The 23,251-nt window shown below is 34.2% G+C and overlaps 1 protein-coding gene across 3 annotated transcripts in view; it reads left to right on the top strand.

Annotated features, from left to right (window-relative positions):
* The window catches only part of GRIK2 (glutamate ionotropic receptor kainate type subunit 2), a 239,320-nt gene that overhangs the window by 211,133 nt on the left and 4,936 nt on the right, over positions 1-23,251 (top strand). For 2 of the 3 annotated variants that reach the window (XM_031061578.1, XM_014309296.2), the window contains exon 14: positions 8,569-8,819. In XM_031061578.1, the coding sequence (XP_030917438.1) occupies positions 8,569-8,819 (251 nt within the window). Of the gene's footprint in view, positions 1-8,568; positions 8,820-9,025; positions 11,406-23,251 lie in introns of those variants that run through there. The other variant, XM_031061577.1, reaches the window with a different exon arrangement.

The raw sequence follows: 23,251 nt of genomic DNA, 5'->3' as shown, positions 1-23,251 counted from the left end.
TCCTGCTGATACTGTGCGGGACACAGGATATCTGAGCCACTTTTGTTAGATGTTGTAAAGCACTGATCCTGGAGAAAAGTTTCCATTTCACAGTCCAGAACTCTACTTAAAAACTGTGCATATTTTCTTATGTATATGTATACATATACCCTTAGTTAAAAAAAAAAAATCACTTTGCATATGAATACGGGACACGCAAACATCTTCCCACTGCCTACACTTTTCAAGATCTAAAGCAGCAGTAATAATAATAATAATAATAATAATAATAATAATCATAATCATAATCATAATCATAATCATAATCATAATCATAATCATAATTCTAAGCAATAATTTGTTTTTATGGTTAAGACACCCTAGATCTTTTGAAGCTACTTGTTACCAGCAGACCATATATATTACATAACATGAGAAATTTTTACTGGTCCTTGGAGATGAGGCATATAAACAAATCTGTCTCTGTAGAAATAAATAGGAAACCATGTACCAAGACAGAATACCTTTTTCCTATGCTTGCCTGCACTTAGTCTGTAATCCTTCATACAATATGAACTGTAATATTCATCACTTATACATGCATAAATGTGCTGAGCTTCAGTTCTCCTATAACTAAAACAAATTAATACATTTGTCTTTATTAGTTGAACATAATGAAAAAAAAAGTGCAAATTATTTATTTTTATGCAGGTCAAGCCATGTATTGAAACTAATTTGAGAATTTCAACTGCCTGAGCAGTTAATTTATTATTTCAGAAATGTAAGACTGTGTAACCAACATATTTGATGAAAGAACTGTTTTTTATAGTTGCCTCAGGATTATGAGCATATTGAAGCACTGTCTGGGAGGCATGCTGAGACTGAGCTTTATATCAACAAGGAATTGCCAAAACACTTAACATCCTGTTTGTGAGCCAACTCTGCACTGGAGAAGGGGCTTCTAGTAGGAACTTACCAAACAGATACAACCAAAGCAAAGACATTATTAAAACTTCATGTTGATGTTATTGTGCCTAGGACATAATGTATGGTATTCTGTTGTGTAATGGTCTAGGACTAAGTCATCTGAGAAGCAGCTGAGGGAGGTGGGGCTGTTTAGCCTGTAGAAAATGAGGCTTAGGGGAGACCTTCAAGAAGGTTGGCCTTTTCTCCCAGGCCGCTAGCAACAGGACAAGGGGAAATGGCTTCAAGCTGCTCCAAGAGAGGCTCAGGCTGGACATGAGGAAGAATTTCTCTTCTGGAAGTGGTAGCAAGTACTGGAATGGGGTGTCCAGGGAAGTTGTGGAATCACCATCCCTGAAAGTGTTCACAGAACAACTGGATGTTGCACTTTTTGCCATGGTTTAGTTGACAAGGTGGTTTTTGGTAAAAAATTGGACTTGATGATCTTGGAGGTCTTTTCCAAAATTAATGATTCTATGATTCCATGAGTCTACAGATTGGATTGACAAAGACTCATCTACAAATTTAAAATTTCTTTGGCCTGATACATTGTCCTTAATTAGAAAAAACTGGTGGATAACATCCCAGCATATGGTATTTCCACAGTTTGTAGTTAGATGAACTCAAGGCCACTTCACATCTCAGTTCATACCCATGATGAAACAGTTAATAGTGAGATATTAATTGTTTAGAGAATTTCCCTTACAGCTCACCAAAGGATTGGGGTGTTCTGCAAGAGTGTGAAATGAGTTTTCAGGTGGGACAGATTTGTTATGACCTTACACTTGTCTTTCAGCATAATCTTATCTGCCTGACCAAAATCTTTACATATACCAGAAACAATTGTAGAATTTCTTTAGGCCTTATTAATTCATCTGTTTACTGTTGGGTAGTGTTAGACAAATATCTCTTTCAAAGGAGGCTATATTTGCAAACTGTTTATATGTGAGTGTCACAGATTTGCAAGGTGAATTGAAAAAAGAAAGCACTGTACAAATATCAAATACTATTATCTGTGGCAAAAAATATCATTGATTTTCTCACTAGAGGTTTCAACAAAGATAATTGTGTATTATGATAATGATCTTTTCAAATTTTCTGTGATGTTAAAATGCATGAAGAGTCTACGAAAAATGTTACTATCACTCATTTATTTAATCTAAGAGATGTGCTCTACAGCAGTTTATAATGATAGTTTGAGGAGTGGTTGATAAAAACTTTACCTGTATCAGAAAAAAAAAGAGATATAGCTGGAAGGCTAATAAAATAATTTAACAATGATCTGAGCATTTAAAACAGTAAAAACAATCCATAAATATCTTCATTTTGTTCAGGTTATCTTGATACTACAAAAAGAAACTGTGTATTTAGTATTCAACCTGTTATTGTCATGTCTTATTTGAATTATTCATTATAGACAACCATTATCCTTTTTTGTTTTGTTTTATAATATACTCACTGTGAAGCATAGACATGTTTTAATCTAGTTGCAAATTAATATTTTTAAGTATGTTCTTTTCCCTGTCCTAAAATAATAAGTACATATGAACATGAGAATTACTTAATGGCTATTGTACTTCCAACTTTCAGATATTCATCTAACTTTGATATATTTTGTATGTTTATGTCTGGGAAATTAATATGTAATAAATCTCAGCTACATCATCCATCTTGGTTACATTTCAGCTTTATATACCTACATGAACTTTCAAATAATGGTTCCATAAAGAAATGACAGAAATTAGCCTCACCTGGGAATTGATTAGGAGTGGGAAGAAGTGAAAACAATTAGAGAACACACCACCTGAGAAAGTGTTTCGATTACATTTAGCATAAAATACTGATTTTAAGTGTTCCCCGAATTACCAGAAACTTGTCTTTTCCAAGCCATACACATAGCTCAAAGATGAATATGTATATATATATATATGTAAAGGTATAGTGAGCAGGTTTGGTTTGGATTTTGTTTTGAGTGTTTGCAGTTTTAATTTATATACAGGGTAGTTTAGACTGCTAAAATCTAGTTAGACAGTAAACATCTACTGAGGATTTTCCATTATAGTAACTACAACTTAATGAATATTTTCTGTTTGCTCCATATCTAGTGTTAAAATATTATAATCCTAATGTAACAGAAAGTGTCTGGGTTAAAAATAAGAATCTACAAACAGTGATTTTTTTTCATCAAAAAGTTGATTTTGAAAATGGAGCCAGGTAGTGGGAACTGATAGTATTCCTTTTCTTTGTTCATATATTTCTTGGAGTTTTTAGAACCCACAGATAGAAAGAATGAACCAAGCTTCATTGACCCTTCTTTCTGTTGCTTCCTCCCCATCCTGCCTAGAGAAGGTAAAGAGGGTTAGGGAGCTGAGGTGGCTGTAACTTTTAAAACAAAAACATTTCTGTGGTGAAAAAAGTTCTCCTGTAGCCAGCAGCTGATACTTTCCTACAGCATGTAATAACTGTGACTGTCAGTCTTTATTACTGAGTGCTGACTATACTCTAGATTCCTGGAAGGTTTTTCAGTCTCTGTGATATATGAGGCTGTAGGAAATAGTTTTCCATGGTTCTTCATAATCTGAACATCTACTCCACAGTTAGGTATAAACTTTCCATGTTGTTTCTGTCCTGCATATGACTGCAGTATGCATGACACTTGTGAGAAACTGAACTCCACATAATGTGTGACCATCTGTCTCCTAGGAAGGATTGTCTGTTCCAAAGGACTGGGCTGAATTTTGTCTTGTAAAAGTAAAAGGAAACCTTTACCATAGTAACAGATGAGCAGGGATAACAGAACAATACAAACCCCAAAACTTTCAAGTATGATATGACTAAGCACGCGAGCAGTTTGGTGGCACAACATTTAGACTGCGGTTCTTGGTTGGGCTAAGTGATTGGATAAGAGAGATGTTGTTAAGATAAACTTAAATGATTCACCCATTCCCAGTAGTATAAATGGTGTTAATCAGCATTCTTATGGAAATTTCAGGCATGCTTAACTGGAGTGAGATTGTGACTGCAGTGTATTGTATTTACAGACTATCTTTAGGATAGATAGATAGATAGATCAAGGTGGCATAATCACAACAGGAATGTGTTCATGCTGAAAAACAAACTCAAAACTAATAAGACATAACTCTCCCATTCTACTGAAAGAAGTTCTAAATTATCTTAATTTTATACCTAGGTTCTGAATATGATGGTGTATTCCTAACAACCTTTGTCTTTTGCTCAGGCCAAATACACAGAATAGAAATAATGTTGCAAGATAAATAGAACTGTCTTGGGATTATTAATAACAAAAGAAAAAACAGAAATAAAAGATGCTATCGCTGTGTATTCAGAATGTATTTTTCCTATCTAGAAAATCAAAAGTAACATGTAGGTATGTCCTGTGGCATATTTAAAAGCACTAGGCAATTCACAGTCATTCCTTTTGGTAAAGTCCCCCTGGCTCAATGGAACAAAAAATTTCCTGGCTCAAAATTTTCTCATCGAAGGAGTTAGCAGAATTCTGCTCTTCCTTTTGATTTACTTAAAGTCAGAATCAGTTCTACAATTCCCAATATGCTCCAACTGCTTTCATATGATAGAATGAGTAAAACAGACTAAGAGTAACCAGGCAGGAGATTTTACTAAGTTAAAATCTAGTAGGAAGCTTTTTCAAAACCAGTTAGATCAGCAGAATTTCAAAATACTAATCTGTATGCAGTGAAGCCTCAATATAAAAATCTTATGTGTTCATAATTTATGTTTAAACATATCATTATGTGTATAAATCTTTACATATTGAGACTTCAGGGCAGAAAACATGTCTATGTATAGCTTCTCCAGTAACTCTGGGAGACTGTTAGTTTTTTAGAGATGCTTTAGAAAAAGGTGTTTTATGAAAATTTTTATTTTTAGTTTAAACTTCTGTAAGCAGGTAACTGCAATTAGAAATTATTGCTTCCCTTCTTGAGGTAATTGAACTTGTGCAGGAAGGAAGAAACACCCCTATAATCTATAACAGAAGGGCTTGAAATTATTCCATCAGAAATTCTCATTCCTGCAAACAGGAACTAGAGAAGGATCAGTAGATAATTTATAGATTATATTCTGTAGATCTTTCAGTCCTAGTTTTTCATAGTAATAAATAATCAATTGATAGGGAAATAAAAGAGGTAGAAACCAACAAAAAAGAGGAGAGAAAAAGTCAGATATTTTCATACTGGTCTTTTGCCTTTCTCTTCACTCAGTGGAAGATTATGCACTCACTTTTTCATTTTGGAAGAGCATTTTAAAAATCACTCTCTCTTCCCTCCCTGTCTTCCCCCCATGCAGAGACTTGTAAGATTTTCAACTGCTTTGTCTTTGTATTGAAGGTTGAGATGGGAAGTTTTTATTTCCTCATGTTCCTATTTCCTCCTCTTTCTTTTATTTTTCTTTCCTTTTTTTTCCTTATGCTTTATTACTTCATTCATATTCATGCTGTAGGTATTTTGAAAATTCATTCATATATATTGACTGTGAGTATTAGAGTTTCTATTTTGCTTTTATGGCTTTTTTGTTTTTGTTTTGAACACTAAATTCTCTTTAATGAGGATTTAAATAAAATTACATTAAACACTTTACATTTAAAAATGTAAAAAGCAGGACATTTGCTTCTTGCAACACCTCATGGTAGGGCTTGAGTCATCTTTCAGTCATGTGATGAAAGTGATAGAGAAAATTACCTGAAAATGTCAGAAATCTTTTGCATTTACTTTTACTTCTGCTAACATTTTTCATTTCTGCAGGAAAAGCAGCTATTATACCCAGAGTGTAATCTGGGTGCCTTGACCACATTCTCTATTTATTGCTTCTTTCTTTTTTATGCTACCAATGTCATCCACAGATCAGTCTGTGATACTTTTAGCCACTTTAGCCCCTTTTGTGCTTTTGGGTGGATTTTCCATTGCTGGGATTTACAGCCCTGTTTGTAAGAGAAAAAAAGCCGGGAGAAAATTTAGTCAGAGGAAATATTGTTCATATGCTTCCTTTGTTCTCTTAAGGGCTGCTTGAGTAAGTGTAAACAGAACTAAAAATTCCTTTTCTCAAAGTATCAGATTATTAGGTGTACTCAATATTTCCTGCAAAATGAAAACCTATGAATTTAGAACATTTTACATCCTTCAGAATTAGAATAGAACTACAGCATTCAATGCTAGCTTTTTCATGGGTATAAATTTTTAAATGCTTGATTTCACATCAGCAATATATAATGCTTGTCATCCCACATCGATCCTTACTTGTGACAGGATCTCTTCTTAGACAGGATAATAAGGTATAACAAATATAAACATTGCAGTAGAAAGGCCCTGTAATCCATTCCAGAATTATTTGTGTAAAATTTTGCAAACCACAAATAGTATTACAATTACTATTGTACTGGATCACTATTATCTGTGTGTTTCTAATGCAACCTTCATAAACTTAACTAATGGTAGACTGTATTAGCCCATGCTTTATTGTTTCTGTCTATGAATTCCTCAGTTAATTAATTTTTTAACTTCTTCAAATAGACTAGAATTGTGAGTGTAAAAATCTGATCCCCAGAAAATATAAATAATACATGAAGAATAGATGGTACTCACTATATTTAGACCAACAGAGAGTGTGGAAACAAAATGCAAATCAGTTTAATTAGAAAGCATCCTGTCAGATCAGAAGACAGCTTAAACTGAGTCCAAGACTATTTCTCTGAATCTAATGTTATTTACGTTGTTGTTGTTAAATATTTATATGCAGTGTAATGTTGAAAATATCCCCAAAAGATTACAGAATGCACTTACACTTCCCCAGGCTCTTGTGGACTAATCACTTCCTTCTTCCATCTGACTGAAGCAACATGTCAAGAGTAGGGTTTGTAGAACTCCAGCATAATCAGGATGGTCTGAAATGATGTGACTTGGGCTCCTGAATGCACAAGAGAGTAGAAGAGAGTTTGTTTTCCTTTCTTTATGCTTCCTGTATAGTCCAGTGCAAACACAGTTTACCTCCTAGCACAAAACATCATCCTTTTCTAAGCATAGATGATAAATGCACAAGTCCTTGCAATTTAAATACGTTGGCTCTTCACACCTTTTATTCTTGAATAAAGGAAAAGGTGCTTTTGCATTTTGTAATTAGCAGTTCTTTCTATGTTCTATACTGGCACAGCAGCTCTTTGTTATAAGCTTTCTTCTCAGGACAAGTTCTAGATATGTAAAAAAATTTGAAGAAATATAGAATAAGTTAAAAGAAATTTTTAAAAAAGTATACATATTTCCCAGCAGTTTTAAGACTATAAAACATCTTATCCATGCATTTCTTCAGTTCCTCACAGCTGATCACAGTGCATTGAATAGTTAAACAGGCAGCATCTTGCTAGCAGATACAGAGGATTTTTTTCAAAGGTAGAAAGTTAATGAAAATGTATTTTATTACTCAGCTGAAAGGAAACCTAAAGTCTATAGCCAGTAAGTAGCATTATTATGATAGAGAGAAAAAGAGGAGGGATGCATTATAAGTTGCATTGATATGAACAGAAAGAGGAGATACCATGCCTTTTCATCTACGTTTTTTCTTCCTTTCCTGAGATTTCTTAACTACTTTAATGAAGAGTCTTTTGTTCCTGTTTTCAAAGGACAAGAAAAATGATGGCTTTGTTCTCTACTTAAACATTGCACAAGTCTTAACAGAGAAAGTACTTCTAACTGACATGATTTACTCTCTAACATGCAGAAAATAAAAGCCTTCTTCATTGCCATTATTCAATTATCAATGTACATTTTAAAATACCCATTGAGAAGCCCTTATGCACAATGTAAAGAAGAAGAGATTGCATACAAAGATATGACACCAGCCTTTGAACTACCCCTTGAAATATTGAAATGTTCAAAAGATACAAAATTATCATGTAATTTTAAAATAATGAATTATGAGAAAGAAATACATCAAAATATGAGAATATACATCCCTGATATCCAAACATACTGAATATTCTCCTTCTGAATTCTTGCTACCTGGTACTGTTAATAAGTAAGTGCATGCTGAAAGGTGTTTTAAGTGCCTGAAAATCTATCAAATGAAGACTTTTGTGGGTTGGTCCTGAAGCATAAATTGTTTCTCCCTCATTAAATAAAATGACAGGATGAAGTATTCATTAAATATCAGAACTTTTATTAGCTTTATGATACCGAGCTATGAAGCAACAGCCTATAGATTTACATATATTAAACTAAATCTAATGAAGCCCATTCAAAAACTTATTGGGAAAAAGTTGAAAAAATTGAAAGAAGAATACTCTTTGACTGAATATAATATTTGGGCTTGAAGAAGTTTCAGACCATGGGACTAAATGTGATAGGAATTGCTGCATCAAGTGGCATGGCTTACTGAAAACACCAGCTGGATCAAGTTTTCTGGATCTATATTTGTGTGAGCAAGGAGGTTTTTATTTATGTGACCAGTGTGATTGTGTTGAGAAGCAAATGGCTTTTTGACTAATATTATGGCTGTTAAAGATATAGTTTTCATGAGTTATTATTTATTCTTATTTGGAATAACTAACATTTCATGTAATATATTCCATGTGATATTTCTTCCTTGTGTTCTCTTCAGGTTCTCCATATAGAGACAAGATCACTATAGCAATTCTTCAGCTGCAGGAAGAAGGCAAGCTCCACATGATGAAAGAGAAATGGTGGAGAGGCAATGGTTGCCCAGAAGAGGAAAGTAAAGAGGCCAGTGCTTTGGGAGTTCAAAATATTGGCGGAATCTTCATCGTGCTGGCAGCAGGATTGGTGCTTTCTGTCTTTGTGGCAGTTGGGGAGTTTTTGTATAAATCAAAAAAAAATGCCCAGTTGGAAAAGGTAAATATTGTCATTACCTGTTTATTTTATATTATGGTCTATTTAAATAATACTTTAAACGTTTTGTGATGTTTAGTGAAATGTAGGTGATGCATACTTATTGTTTATTCTTATAGTAAAGTATTTGTATAACAAAGGATGACAGCAAAATCTCCGAAGTTTTACACTTACAGCTTTTAATTTTTCTTCAATGTGTTTAATTGTAGCCAGATTTCAGGACAAGTGACTATTTCTCCTCTTATTCAAGCCTGAAAAAAGACAGCTTTTTACTCCTGGAAGTTCACTGCAGTTAATTTTATGGATGAAGAAGAAATCTGAAACTGTAATGGGAAACAAATTAATCTCCTACAGATAATTCTGATTTTCAAAAGACAAACTCTCTGTAGCTCAAAGTCAAAGTCTAAAAATGTCTCTATAGAAATGTTCTTTATAGGAGTTTATACTTGCAAAGTTGTCCTGGTAACATCTGGAAAAGAATACATCAACACGATTCTTTTTTTGGTGGGTTTACTACTGATATGATGTCCTGTAATTTCAAACTGACCCAATATTGAAAATCCTATTGTTAACTTGTTGTGTACTTGCAATTTATACAACCAGAATACTGTAAATGTGCTAAGACTAATAATATATTAAAAATTTGTAGCGGAAATTATAATTTTTTGCATAATAATTAAATAAATCTTTCTATATGTATGTGCCCATGTCTAAACCTAAAATAGAATAATTTATTTTATTGCTATGGCAAAATCTGAATTTTAAACATTGAGAGAAACTGTTGGATTTTGCTAGGTCTTTTTGATTTTTACTTTTGAGGAGATTGTGACCTATGACAATTTTTAAATTTATGTTTAGAAATGTAATTTAATACAATCAGTAGTAAATCCAAAAGATATATTTATATTGGTATTTTTCCAGATGATGCTAGTGAGCTTTTGTAATTTGAGTCATTACTCAGAAAATTTACTATTTGTTTTTGCTTCTTTTGAGGCAACTTTTTGGTACTCACGTTTCCTGTTATAAATATATTGTTAAGATTTTTTTTCTAACACACACTAAGGCAGTGTGAGGTTTCAAGGTCCTAAACACTGTTTGAACATGGGTACATTCATTTATTGTTGAAGGACCCTTTAGGCCCTCTTTACAATACTGCAGGCTAATTCCTTCTGTTAACATACTATTGGAATGTTATGTTTCTGAAATGAATTTGTAAGGAAAAATAATACTGGTTACTTAAGAAACCCATGTAAATATCAATACTTTTTATCCATTCCTGAAATGGATTTGGATCTTATATGAATATCAGTAAAATTTGGTTTAGCTTTTCTGGACTTTTAGCACACACTCAATTAGAAAAATAAGACTGCTTTGGTAATAATTTTGTTACGTGAGTTCAGTATTTTACAGGGTGTAAATACATATGTGACAATATCAGCATGTTGGAAGTTGAGCATGAGGGGAAGCAAACAGAAACTTTCTAATTAAGGACTTGTTTTTTTTAAGTTCTTTAATTTTTTTGGGGGGGGGAGGGGAAAGGGTTTGTTTATGCTTATTTGATTTGATTTTTTTAAACTTTTTCTTTTGTGTTTGTTTTTTTCTCACTTCTTTTCTCATTAGTGTTGGATAGAAATAGCAATGACTGGAGGAATATGACCTTTCAAAAGCATTTGTACCAGAAATGTTTAATAATCAAGTATTTAGATACTTTTAAAAGTGAGGAATAAATCTGAAGCAGCTGAGTTGAGTTGAGTCAGGCTTCTCTCCTTTCTCTCCTCCTTGCCTCCAATCAGTCACCTTCCATCTCCTCCCTGCTGCTCCCAGATACCCTGATATCAACAGACCATTGAAATTTCACTGCAGTTTTATTTATGGAATGAACTTAAGAGGAAGATGATGCTTGCATCCCTACACATGGCCTACCCCAGCATCCCCTCACCCACTCTTCTTGCAGCACCCAAAGACTTTCAGAAAACATCTTTCAACGCCTCCAGGTATAGCAGATCCCCTTTGCCTAGGAGAGGGAGCAACAGCAGCCTAGGGCGAGATGAGAAATCCTGTCATTTCTCCCCAGTCTCTACAAGTCTCTGCTGAGATGAGTAAACAATGCAAATAGTGCTGCCTTGGATATCCTGTGGGGATAGAGGAGGCACCTGTAACAGTTTGGTAACATTTGTGGTTTCATCCCTTAGGAATCAGAGTATCATTCTGGCATAGTGTTTGTCAGTATTTGGGAAGATCAAAGGTCATATTAAGAGCCAAGGAAACAAAATGAATCAGATAACTTCAGCTGCTGAGTATATGGAGTATCCTGCGATATAAGTAGGCATGAGTGTTTGCTTTTTAATGTGTACCAAATATTCATTTGTACTTCCAGCAGGGAGGCAATACAGATTGAAATTGTATAATATAGATATGGGGTTTTAGAATTTTTTATGTCACCCTGCTCTTAGAGCTTGCACATAAACAAGATTTTGTCTGGTGTGAACCTGTTTGGAGGACTGAAATCTTGAAAGGAATCAAGCTCAGAAAAACAGCAGATAAAATGGTGTTATACACTAAAATAAAAAATGTTGCATCTTGTAAGAAAAGATGGCTCAAAACATCCATGCCCCTGATGGGTTTAAAAGTCAGAAAGAAATGTATGACACTCCTGAGATTTTCTGTGAAACAGATGATTTTATGCCACCATAACACTTTCCAGACAGAGGGAAATTCCTCTCTTATTGACACCTATTAAAAGCAAAGATAAGCCTGGATGTTATCACAGTTAGACTGCCAGTCACTGGCGCTTTCTAAAGCTAGCTTGGTTGAAAAATAAGTATCCTAAATTACTATTTTCTAGAAAAACCAGTCATTATGAATGTGAAAACAGCTATATATGGATTGAATTCTGCTGTCATTTCTAGCCATTCAAAACTCATTGAGCCTTCAGCAAGATGGAACTAGGTATGCTTGTGTAAAAATAGCAGATGCAAATTTTATTAATTTTGAATTGTTAAGTACTTCAAATAATGTGAATCGAGACACACACCTTAACTATTTGTTAAGAGATGAGGTCATACACTTCCTATAGTAAAAAGTACTAGATTCAGTCTCAACATGTACTGAAACAGTAAGTATACAGCCAACAAAGTATATCTGGATTTACGCAATCAAATAATAACATAAACATCAATTAAATTAACCTCTCTGAAATAGTTATTTATTTATAATTCATTATAAAAGCAATAAAAACAATAAATACATTAATGGTTGTTTATATTTTCCATACATTTACAGGGAAGACAAAAGCTATTGAACTTTCCATGTTAAATAATTCACTGCTCAGCTGCACAATTGAGTTGAGAAAGATCAGTCTGGATAATTCATTTCAGAAGACACAATGACTGAGCTCTTGGCAGAACTGTCCCCAAAGTAGAGATCAGTAGCTAGGAATATACACGTTACATACAGAACTGTTTTACATGCAACTGCAGATTCCACAGAACAAGAAATTCTGAATGCTGAGCTGTGACCTGTATATGAGACTAACTATGTCTTTGGAGATGGCACAAATTTATCTGGGTGCCTCTTGTTTGAAATGAATTGAATACAATAATTTAAAACACTTTCTGCAAAATGTTCAAAACATGTTTTTATAATGTAAGGATAGCAGGAACAAGATTTTCTGATCCTAAATGGCTCAAAAATTCATGCAGCTTTGATGAGCTGCAGCATCTTTAGGTTATGGTACAATTTGATCTTAGTAGAAATTAAATGTGATTTTGCTATGATTGCTAGTAATTCTGAATTTTCTACCTCACACACATGTTTTAATAATGCCATAACCTGGAGTGTGTTTTGGACTGGATGACTCTTCTAGTCTTGCCTAATACACAATCTCACTGTTTCGGTCAGAGAAAGTGCTGGGAATGGCAGAGCACATATTCTTTTCTATGGCAGAATGTTGATATTCCAGTTAGTGCTGTGGGAAAGGGTAGGAGGAGATGGTGGGTCAGAGGCTGACCTGACTGCATTCTTGCAGAGCAACCACAAGATGGTGCCTTCTAATTTCTGAGAGGGAAATTTAATTGTCACTTTTTAATAAAATTTGTGTCGCAATGCTTACCTATTTTTTTAATTGCAGCCTTTCTGAAAATGCTAAAGGCTTGTATTATTTCCCATTGTTTATGATACAAACATCTAATTATGTCATCTACTTGGAAACATGTTATTATCAGACCTTTTTTATCTAGCCAATCTTGACAATAAATGCTCAGTCATTTGCATTTTATAATTGCTTTTGCTGCTGAATGACCTGCTCCCTTATTTTAACAGGCACTCAGAGGGCAGTGAGTAAGCAAGGTTAGAAACAGAAGCCATTTAAAACAATTATGATGTCTTTCCTCTTTTTTTTTTGATTGATGTGCATCAATGCATTTTGGGTTTATGTCCATTTCACACATTTAGTTTTGTATAACTCATATGATTATCGGAAATGCCAGGGAAAACACTGACCTTGAAAACCATTAATATTTAGCACAATGTAATGATGATTCTCAGTTTGAGAATTTATTGACCTTTCCTTTGATTTTGCGTGTTCAGGGTTTTTTTTAAGTATCCTCTGAGATTATTTCCATTTTCATACCACTCTTACACAGTGATTAGGTACTACTGTAAGAGTCAACTGTGTGATAGAAACTACATGTGCAGTGCTGAAAATATTAGAATGAAATTCACAGTATTGATGAAGGCAGTGCCATGGATATATAGACCATTGCTTATTGTCACCGTTGTAAATTGTTGTCCTTGTGCCTGTTCTTGTGAGGGCTTCTTTGGAGAGGGTGACATTGACTGGAGAAGTTATCTGCAAACCTGATTTTATTGATGTAGCGGTCCCACACCCTTCTCAGGAGGCAAGGAGTGGCCAAGAGTTGATAGGTTGAAACAGCTGCTGCACTGTGACCATATACAGTTACACATCATCCTGATTTTGCTTCACTCAAATATGATTTAACTTTTCTCATTTTGTTTACATGGAGTCAGTGTAAATGCTAACAGGAGTTTATTTTCCAAAGTCCCTTTACGATCTATTTGTACTAGGATAAGTTTCATTCATTATGTCTTACAATCCTGCTTTTTAGAGTTCCTGTCAGCCAAGTGCAAAAATATAGCTTTTCCTATGTGTTAAGGACTTACAGAAATAATTTAATAATTACTGAAATATTTGAATGCTTCTTTGTCAGGAGGATGTGTAGAAAGTCAGTATTTTAATCTTTGTTTAAATTGTTATCTCACCAACAGTGCAAAATTGAATTTCAATTGTTTTATATTAAAAACTGAAAAGCGTTTAGGATTCTTCTTATTTTACCGTAATATTTTATGGTGTAGTGGTTTGGGTTATTTTCCCAAATTTTACTAAATTAGTTGTCACTAAAGTACTTTTCTTTACTTTCTCAAAAAAATGCAGTTATGTCAGTTTTGCTGGAGTTCAAAAATATTCCCAATAGTTTAATATCAAAAGCCTTTGAATTTGGGACAGTAATTTTTAATAGTTTTGGAACAATGCCAAAGTAAATCTCAGCATAGTGATTTTTTCTGGGGAGAGACACGTTCAAAAGATTTTAAAGTTGAAAAGCTTGTTCCTCAGGCTACAAGAAACAAAAGGATGTGGACATTCGTGGTAAATTGAAGTAAAAGCTTTGGGATTTATATCCCAAGTAGCTTTTATATGAACTACAGTCAGTGATGTAGTTCTGTATTTTTGTGTCACGTTTTTTAATGGAGCAACCTCAGAAATTGTACTTTTGGCTGCAAAAAGCAGAAGCTGGGACAGGTCATGGAAGAAAATATTTTTCCAACATAAGCACACTGCATTCTGCAGCTATGCCGTTGGAAAATTAGGAACTTCTATCATCCTGTAGTCCCCTGAGCACTGTATGAGTATGTACAAACGTGTATGGTTGATTTGTGTGCGTGTAGGTGTAGAGATTATGTGAATTTCAGGTATTAATTTTAATTAAATACCCTCTTGGCAACCATGTATGTATATATTAGAGAATATTTTCTAAGGGGAGGAATTATTATAAAACCCAACAAATCAAAACAAACCTCCCCAAAACCAAAGTCCAATCTACATCTCCAAACATCTTAACAGAAGAAAAAAAAGAAGAAGAAAAAAAAATGGAAAAAAACAAGTTACCAACTGTGGCATTTTAAAGTATTTTACAAACAATAAAATACTAAAACCAAGAATTCTACTTTGATTTTTGATTGCAGCTCAACCAGCAACTGTTTGGTAATGGACCTTTTTTTCTGAGGTATTTTTAATGTCTTAATTTGTGTCTTTCAAAAAACAACTGAAAATACAGGAGTGTATGTAAAGTTGGTAAATACTTAAGTACACAAGTTCAGGAAGTTCACTATAGTTTCATATTCATTCAGTCAAAAATCAGATCTTAAGTTACAGGTCTCAGTTATGGAATATTTAAAATTTGACAAGAATTTGAAGTTGGATCAAAAAAATTGGAAACATCTAAATGTTGTTTTCTTTATAGCAAATGAGGTTCACTTTCACTTATCAGTAGAAAGAAGAAGCACATTTTATGATTACTTTCTCCTCTGATAAAAATATTTTTTCATTCCAGTAGAAAAAAATGTCAGATCATAAAGCTTTCATGTCTTTCTAATAATTTTTCATTGTCTTTCTCTAAATATTACTGTAGTGTATAATATTTTAATATAAAACATTAAACTTCTGATTTTTAATTGATGAACTATGCTATAATTAAATGTAGTAGCAAATACAGTTTAGTTCAGCTGATTTATTTACTTTGACTTTTGTATAGGTCAGCAAAATAACATTAAGCATTTCCTACCACCTTTTAGATTGAGAAAATATCCTTAACATAAAATTGCAGAGAAATGGGAGCTAAACTTTTGATATTATGTACTGCAACATGGCTGTAACAGTTTCCAAAACAGTAGAAAACCTTGGCATTAAGCTGATACTAACAGTCACTCTCTGTTCAATATGATTTGAGGCCATGCCAGATTTCTCATTGGGTTCATACTGTCACACTGAACTATAAAACTAGTATATATTTTTACAGTGAATAAAGTACAGAGGACTTAATCTGAGCAAACTTTGAAAAAAATAAGCTATTTAGATTTCAGGTAAGAAAGCTTATATTTATTTTCTAAAATAACTGTAAAATTAACTATTTATTTTCAGATCATGTTATACAAAGCATTTTAATCCAGACAGATTGGTACTACACAGTATTAATTACGTATCATCATCACTTCCTTTCACCATGCTTGGTGACCAACAAACCTGACATGCCTTTGACAAAAATAATGAATGTAGATGTAGGATCAAAGATGATTCAAACAGGTGACTCTTCACATCCTGTGGCTGAGAATGTCAGATCTCCAGGGATTGACTCAGTGCAACCAGGATCACCTCTGTTGAAAGGCAGAAAAATATCTGCACAGATGTGATTGCAAAATACACATGCAATAACATTGCAATGGTTATTGTTCTAAACCAGTAAGGCAATGCCATATATTCTGTTATTTATTTTCTCAGTGGCAGCTACATGGCTGAGGTACTATTAATTGATCTCAGTCCTTGTTAATCACCTGCCGGTCTTGTGTAGCCATGTCCAGAGACACGAGACAGCAGTACCATGTTCTGGAAGAAGATCTGGGCTGGTGTCACAAGGTTTACATCAGTGGAAATGATTGCCTCTGACTGAAATGCTAATGACAAATAGCATTTTTTGCCACTCTGAGTTTGAAAACACAGACCCAGACCCAAAAAAATGTGACACTGTCAGCCTTTTCCTGAAGAGGTTGAACTGAAAAATGAGGATAGAAGATACCTTCTGAGTGCTTGCCTTTGCCTGTCCAACACAACACCTGTCTCCCTGGGATTAAATTGCCATCACCCCCCTATTTCAGCCAGGCACTGGAAGCTCAATATGACTGCACAGTCCTGGTCTGACAATAGAGTAGGACTGTGTTTCATCTGTGTGTCGATGACACCACAGCCCAAATTATTTCATTATCTCCTCAGTGGCCTCATATACATGTTGAAAGGAGAGATGACAGGATGAAACCTTGTGGAATCCTGCATGAGAGAGAGCCCTCGGGGCTGATGAGCAATTTGCAATCCCTTCTGCCCCAGCCTAGGTCCACAGGTGAGTCAGAAAAACATCATGGTCAGTGATGGCCAGAAAGGCTGCTGGCAGAGCCAACAAAAACACTTTGAAAAAAGCTTTCTGCACTAATAGAAGCTCCCCATCAACCACAGGAAGAAGGGTAGCTGTCAGGCTGGAAACAAGGAAAATAGTTTCGGAAGACTTTAAACGAACTCAAGTGTTTCTTTCCTGGAAGTCTCTGTCATCCACCAGAGTGCATTTTGTTCTGTTAGGAAATAAATTTTAGAATTTGAGAATGGCAGAATTGTTCTTTGGTGGGTGTTTTATTTTGGTTTGTTTGTTTTATATGTTTGATTTTTTTTTTTTTTTGACACCAGTTGATAATTTATTTAAGGCAAGCTGGAATTTTATTGTCCCACAGGGAGACACCTACAATAAGCACGAGAAGTGGCTTGCAGTGAGATCCTGTATGTCATCTGAGTTCATCTCATAACTCTAAAACTCAGTGAGAAAGAAATTTTCAGCCTGCAGAAAATTGTTTCAGTGCTGTTTTGTTATAGGAAGGGTCAGTCCCATCAGACTTCTTTGATCCTCTCTGTCAAATAGCTACTAACGTCCTTGAAACAACCAGCATTCTTTTACAGGGTAAAGCACCTCATGCTTCATGAAGCTGTCTGGAACTCCTCTACTGGTGGTCATTTTGTAGATACTATTGTGAAAACAAAGCTTTATCTGTGGAATTAAAATCTTCACTTTGCTTGATATTATTGTCCTCATTTGAGTGGGCAGTGAAATTTCTGTTTCATACAAGTGACATGTATTTTGGTCTATAATACGTTTTGGTCTGAAAATAACTTCCTAAAATGATTGCTTGTCCCATTCCCACCAAAACTCCAAATAATTGCTTAATCTAAAACTGAGAATATACTGGTTATATGTTCAGGTAATAGCTGTGAATTTAGTCTGGAGTGTGCTTATGCATCATACTTGCTATGGATTTAAACTGTACTGGATCAGAAAAATCGGTGGCAAAATATTTTTAATGTTACTATATTGTGCCTATATAGATATGTATTGTATGCCCATGTGCAACCTTTGATCTACAGTCATGCTTAAGAATAGGAATATAACTAAACAACCTAAAAATCTGATCATTACAAGTGCACTTCAACTTTGAAATGCTTGTACTCCAACTACTGTGATTTATGATTTCACTTTTTCTGAGGTTATTTTCTCTTTAATTGTTCATCTCTTTGTGATCCTAAGCCAACATTTTGATGGAATTTGTTTTTCTGCCTAGAGGGTTTAACAGATTTTCCACACACATATTTAAAATCCCTGAAGGAGTGGTATAGGAATCAGAAAGTGATTAGGAAGGAGAGTCAGGGTAGGACTGTGCATTCATTCTCAGTTAACTTCAAGACAAAAAGCAGTTTGATTGCGATGTCCTCCTGGATGCTAGAACAATGACCCATAACACAAGAAGACAGTACAGGATTACTGCTGTTACTGCTTTTAAGATAATAAAACAAAACTTCAAATAATGTCTGACAGAAAAGACTGGAAGTAATGAACTTCTCAGTAAACCTTAGATCCTTCTATTGAATGCTGACAGTCATCTTTATATTATCTGCCTCAAAGAAGTGAAAAATATAAACCAGCAATTGGAGATTTTTTAAAATTGAAAACACACTGAATAATAATCACTTAAATCAGAATGTTTAGAGTGGTGTAGGCATGCTGTTCTCTCTTCCTGTTGCTCTTTTTAGGCTGTTAAAAGAAAAATCTATGGTAATAGTCTCATAATTATGCGTCTAACAAACGCTATTATGATTTCTAATTACCTTTCTAAATTCCCATAAAGCAAAATAATGAAAGCAGTGTAAGTATTATCTACCTTTTATATTAATACACGTGCAAAACCATATTTTTTTCTCATGCAGTAAAGCCATGCATAAGCTGTCTAATCAGATTGTAAACAGTGGTAACACTTTGCAAAATTCTCATCTTGATTCTCTGTGACTTGTGAGATGTCAGCTGTGGCAAAGAATGTCAGAAGTGTCAGTTACTTCTTTATTCATTTTAAGGAGATGAACTTTTTTCAGAATTGTTTTGTGTTCGAAGGGTAAGAACTACAGTTCTGATTAAAATGATCTTTTGTACACTTTTTTTGTAAGGTTTTATCATGATATGCTGCAAGAAAACAGATGCACTTATGTGTACTATGGTTTAGAGAGCTGTATGCAGTCCTTAAATTCTTCTAGCATTTGATTATATCTAAGATGACTTGGAGGCTGCATGTACTTTCTGGTAGCATTTAAGAAGACAACTTAAGATTTTGTAAGGGTTAGTGAAAAATCGATAATAACTGATGTTCTTGTAACATGCCTGCAGCGTGGAAGGTAAGTTGGGAGCAAGAGGTTATTTTCTTTGAATTAAGTGGGAGTCTTGTAATATATACTAAAGTGCTCAATTCCATGATGGACAAGAGTTTTGAAATGTAGCCTTTCAGTTCTGTAAACATTATGTTGTTTTCCTTAGCAATTGAACAGCAAGGATCAAAATATTGGATTATCTTTTGTAAAATCTTATATGAAAATGCCTTCTATCTGTCACAAAAAAAAATACTCTAGAGTTGCTTCTTGTTTTCATGTCTTATTTTTCAAAAAATTGTATCCTAACACTGAAAGAACACAAAGTTTAACAGTATAAAAAATGGAGACTACAGAAATTGGAATTGAAATTAGACCAAAAAAAATTCATTTCAATTTTAAAAAAGTAAACCATAAATCCTTTCAAAAATTTATTGAATATTACTTTTTTGATATGTGTGAAAACTCTTCCTTATATTTCTCAGATAGAATCCAAAGAAGAAAAAATGTCTGGATCATAAACTCTTACATCGCCTTGAATTGATATTTTTAAAATACATACTTTTTCAGTGAGTGAAATTTGAAACAAGTAAACAAACAAACAGAAGATATGTAGCAGTACTCTTTTTCAGAAACAATATTTTTATTCCCATATGCACATACAAGATTACATAAAAATTTATAAAAAATAAGTTGAAAACATAGAATGCAAGAATATATAAAATAACTCTCTCAAAGTTATGGTATCTGCTTTATTAAGACTGTCAGTCATTAAAACATTTCCATTTTAATGAGTTTTTGTATCCAGGTAAAATTCTCAGATAAAATGTGTTGTCGTCTTGAGATATTATTTTCAGGATATTTCAGAATGTTGACATGTATCTTCTCACCTCTTGGATGTTGGTTGTAATCCATTTCCTATTGGTATTACCTAAAAATTTATACCTTTTGCAGATTTTGCAATGGTTTTGGTGAATTGGTTCCCCTTGAAAAGGATTTGTTCTAATTTGGCACTCTTCTTAGACACCTTGGCAAAAAAATGACAAAGAACACAGTCTTGAATGTTTTAAGAGCTAATGCATAATTTTAAAATTTAGAAGGATTTTGTTCCTCAGAATGTTTTAGCTAGGTCTTTAATTCCAGAGGTGAGAGCCATATCATGGCTACAAGTGGTGTAGTGCTGGCTTGCACCATTTACTTCTTAATGTGTTCCCTATGAAATTCCTGAGTTATATGCTAGGCTCCTCACATAGTGGAAATGCCAAGATCTTTTAGCCTGTAAGCCATTAGGGAATACTAAATTAAATCTTGCCCTTTTAAAGTATTTCAGGGTTAATTTCAATTTCAGAATCATAATGGTAGTTTTGATGTTAAGCAACAGCGCTTTATTAGAAAAAAGGCAAAGTCTAAGAGAATTGAATATTTTCTTTCAAAGTATAGCAGGATAAGGAGGTACAGTTTTCTGCTTTCTACACAGAAATGGTCAGCAAAGATACCTTATGCATTAAGATCTGACACATTACATTCAGATCATTCAATCAGGAATTTTAGGCACCTCATTCACACAAAGAAAGCTGTCTTGTATGTCAACCCAGTGCACATTGCAGAGCCCACTTCAGCCAGAAATGCCAAACTTTCACCTCTGAAGGATATGTACTTGACTGTGAACCAGAGAAATATACCTTCTTCTCCTTTGGATTCACAACTTAAACTTTTCTTAGTTGTATGTGGTAAAATTATTTCTGCTGTAAGTTGAGTAGGCATTATTCCTTTATTTCAAACTCAGCAGGAGAAAGAAGTGCTTCAAAGGAAGTGTATCACACCCAGAGTAAGATTATAGTTTACTTCAATTCCTACCTGCCCATTTCCTTATTCATGCATTAGGGATTAGGGAAGAGGGTATTTGTTTAGGCTTTCATGCTCAGCTCTAATTCCTAATTAAGACAACTCATATTTGCACATGCACAAAATGGAATTTTATGGAAAACCATTGAAGTTCTCAGTGAAACAGGAATTACTACTGAAGCCCTTCCTCTGCTGCTGTGTGCTCTCATCCCTAATCTATAGAACAGCTCATGTTTTCCCTGTCTCCCTTTCTCTCTCTATGCCTCTGTTAACTGCTACCATGCCAAGTAGAACAGGATCAGTAGGCAGCAACTGCAAGTGACCTCAGGTCTAATTCCTGTAGGTTATAGCTGTTTATTGAGACACAAGCTTAAATCTCTCTGGCAGAAGATGCTATTATATTGACATTCTTAAATGTGACTCATGTTCAGCCCTAATTCTCCAGCTGATGGCTGGCTGCACTGAAGAAAAGGGTATCTGCCATATATTCTTTAGCAGCTGCCACACTTTTTAAGGATCTTGGCTTGTTAGGTCCCTTCAGAGCATACCTATTGGATTGATAAGCATGCATGGAGAACTGGAATGGGAATTCTGACAGGATCTACAACTATGCCAAGCACCAGTGTGTTTCACAGAATTTCTACTTTTGCCAAATGACAAAGCTGTAAAATTTAATGAGGAAAGCTGAATGCCTTACTGCTTTCAGCCCTGGAGGTTGGAAGCTGAATGCAGACTTTTATGAATACAGCTTCAATCTAGGTTCTCAGTGAACTAGGTTGGGTGCAGTATTTAAATATTTTCTGGATCTAATCTCCAAGCTTCAGGTTTGTATGAATAATGAAAATATAACAGTTCAGAAGTAAAGCAGGGTTTTTATTTGAAAGCCAAATGAGACAATTATATATTGACTACCACTAATCAAAATCAAAAAATGGTCATGAGATAGTTAGATTAATTCTAGGTGCTTTGACTTTTTGGTTCTTGTTTGATAGGTTGTTTGTTTGTTTTTCATTTGTTCATTTGCCTTTTTTTTTTCCTGATCATGTCCCTGGCCTGGAGATTAGTTATTAAGTGAGAAAAATGCAAAGGGTTAGATCACACCTCAAATTTGCTTTGGCTGAGAGCAATTGTCAGAGTCTTGGGTTAACATCTCAGCTTCTGGGATGGGTTATTTAGTTAGGGTATTTCTCCATTAGCTGGAAAATGCTTAAGTTAAACTATGATCCGGAGCCCAAAAGTGAGACATTTTTCCCTTACTACCATATGTCATTTGATACTCCAGTTCTCACACTGAGAGAAGGTTAATTGCTCAGCACACCATTAGCAGTTGAGAATTCAGTCAGACTGAGGGAATAGGGAGATTTTATTTTACTTTTCAAATTGCTTGCACTGCAAACTGGAAAAAGGGGTTTTAGAATTTGATGTAAACATGTTAATAAACTTTTTTTAATAATACGTTTTTCATGAAGATCAACAAAACTGAATTGTTGTTTTTTGTTTGTTTTTTTTTTGCAAACACATAATCTATAAATGATAGTCAGTAGTGGTAAAAGTGTTTATATACAGAAGATATTGTAAATTATGGAGAAAATATCAGTTTTCAGTAATACATCTGGATTTTAAGAGTATTTAAAGATGAATTTAGGTAAACTCCCTATACTAAAACTTCATGTTTTTGTGGAAGAACTCTCACTTTAGTCTCATAGAAATGCAATTATTATTTTTAAATATGGCTAAGGAGATTCTACTGAATGCCTAACAGATATGTAGCATTTGGATACTGTACTGTAAATCTAACATGTTGACAGAAAATCTGCTTGAAGTAGTTTTATGTAGCATATGCATCCAGACTTAGTACCTGCCAGAAAAACAATTGTACAGGCAAGGTGATTTTTACACTCTTTGATAAGTAATTTTAATTATTATTAAATAGTAATATGCATGTATATTGATGCATATAATAAGGCTAGCAATTTGTTTTGAGCTTCATACTGGAACAAAGCAAACAGTGACACACATGTGCCAGTACAGTAAACCTGCTTCTAGACATTGCAGTTAGTAATTTCTTACA

This window comes from Geospiza fortis, unplaced genomic scaffold (genome assembly GCF_000277835.1).
Source record: "Geospiza fortis unplaced genomic scaffold, GeoFor_1.0 scaffold486, whole genome shotgun sequence".
Taxonomy (NCBI): Eukaryota; Metazoa; Chordata; class Aves; order Passeriformes; family Thraupidae; genus Geospiza; species Geospiza fortis.
This window is presented reverse-complemented; position numbering and strand designations above follow the sequence as displayed.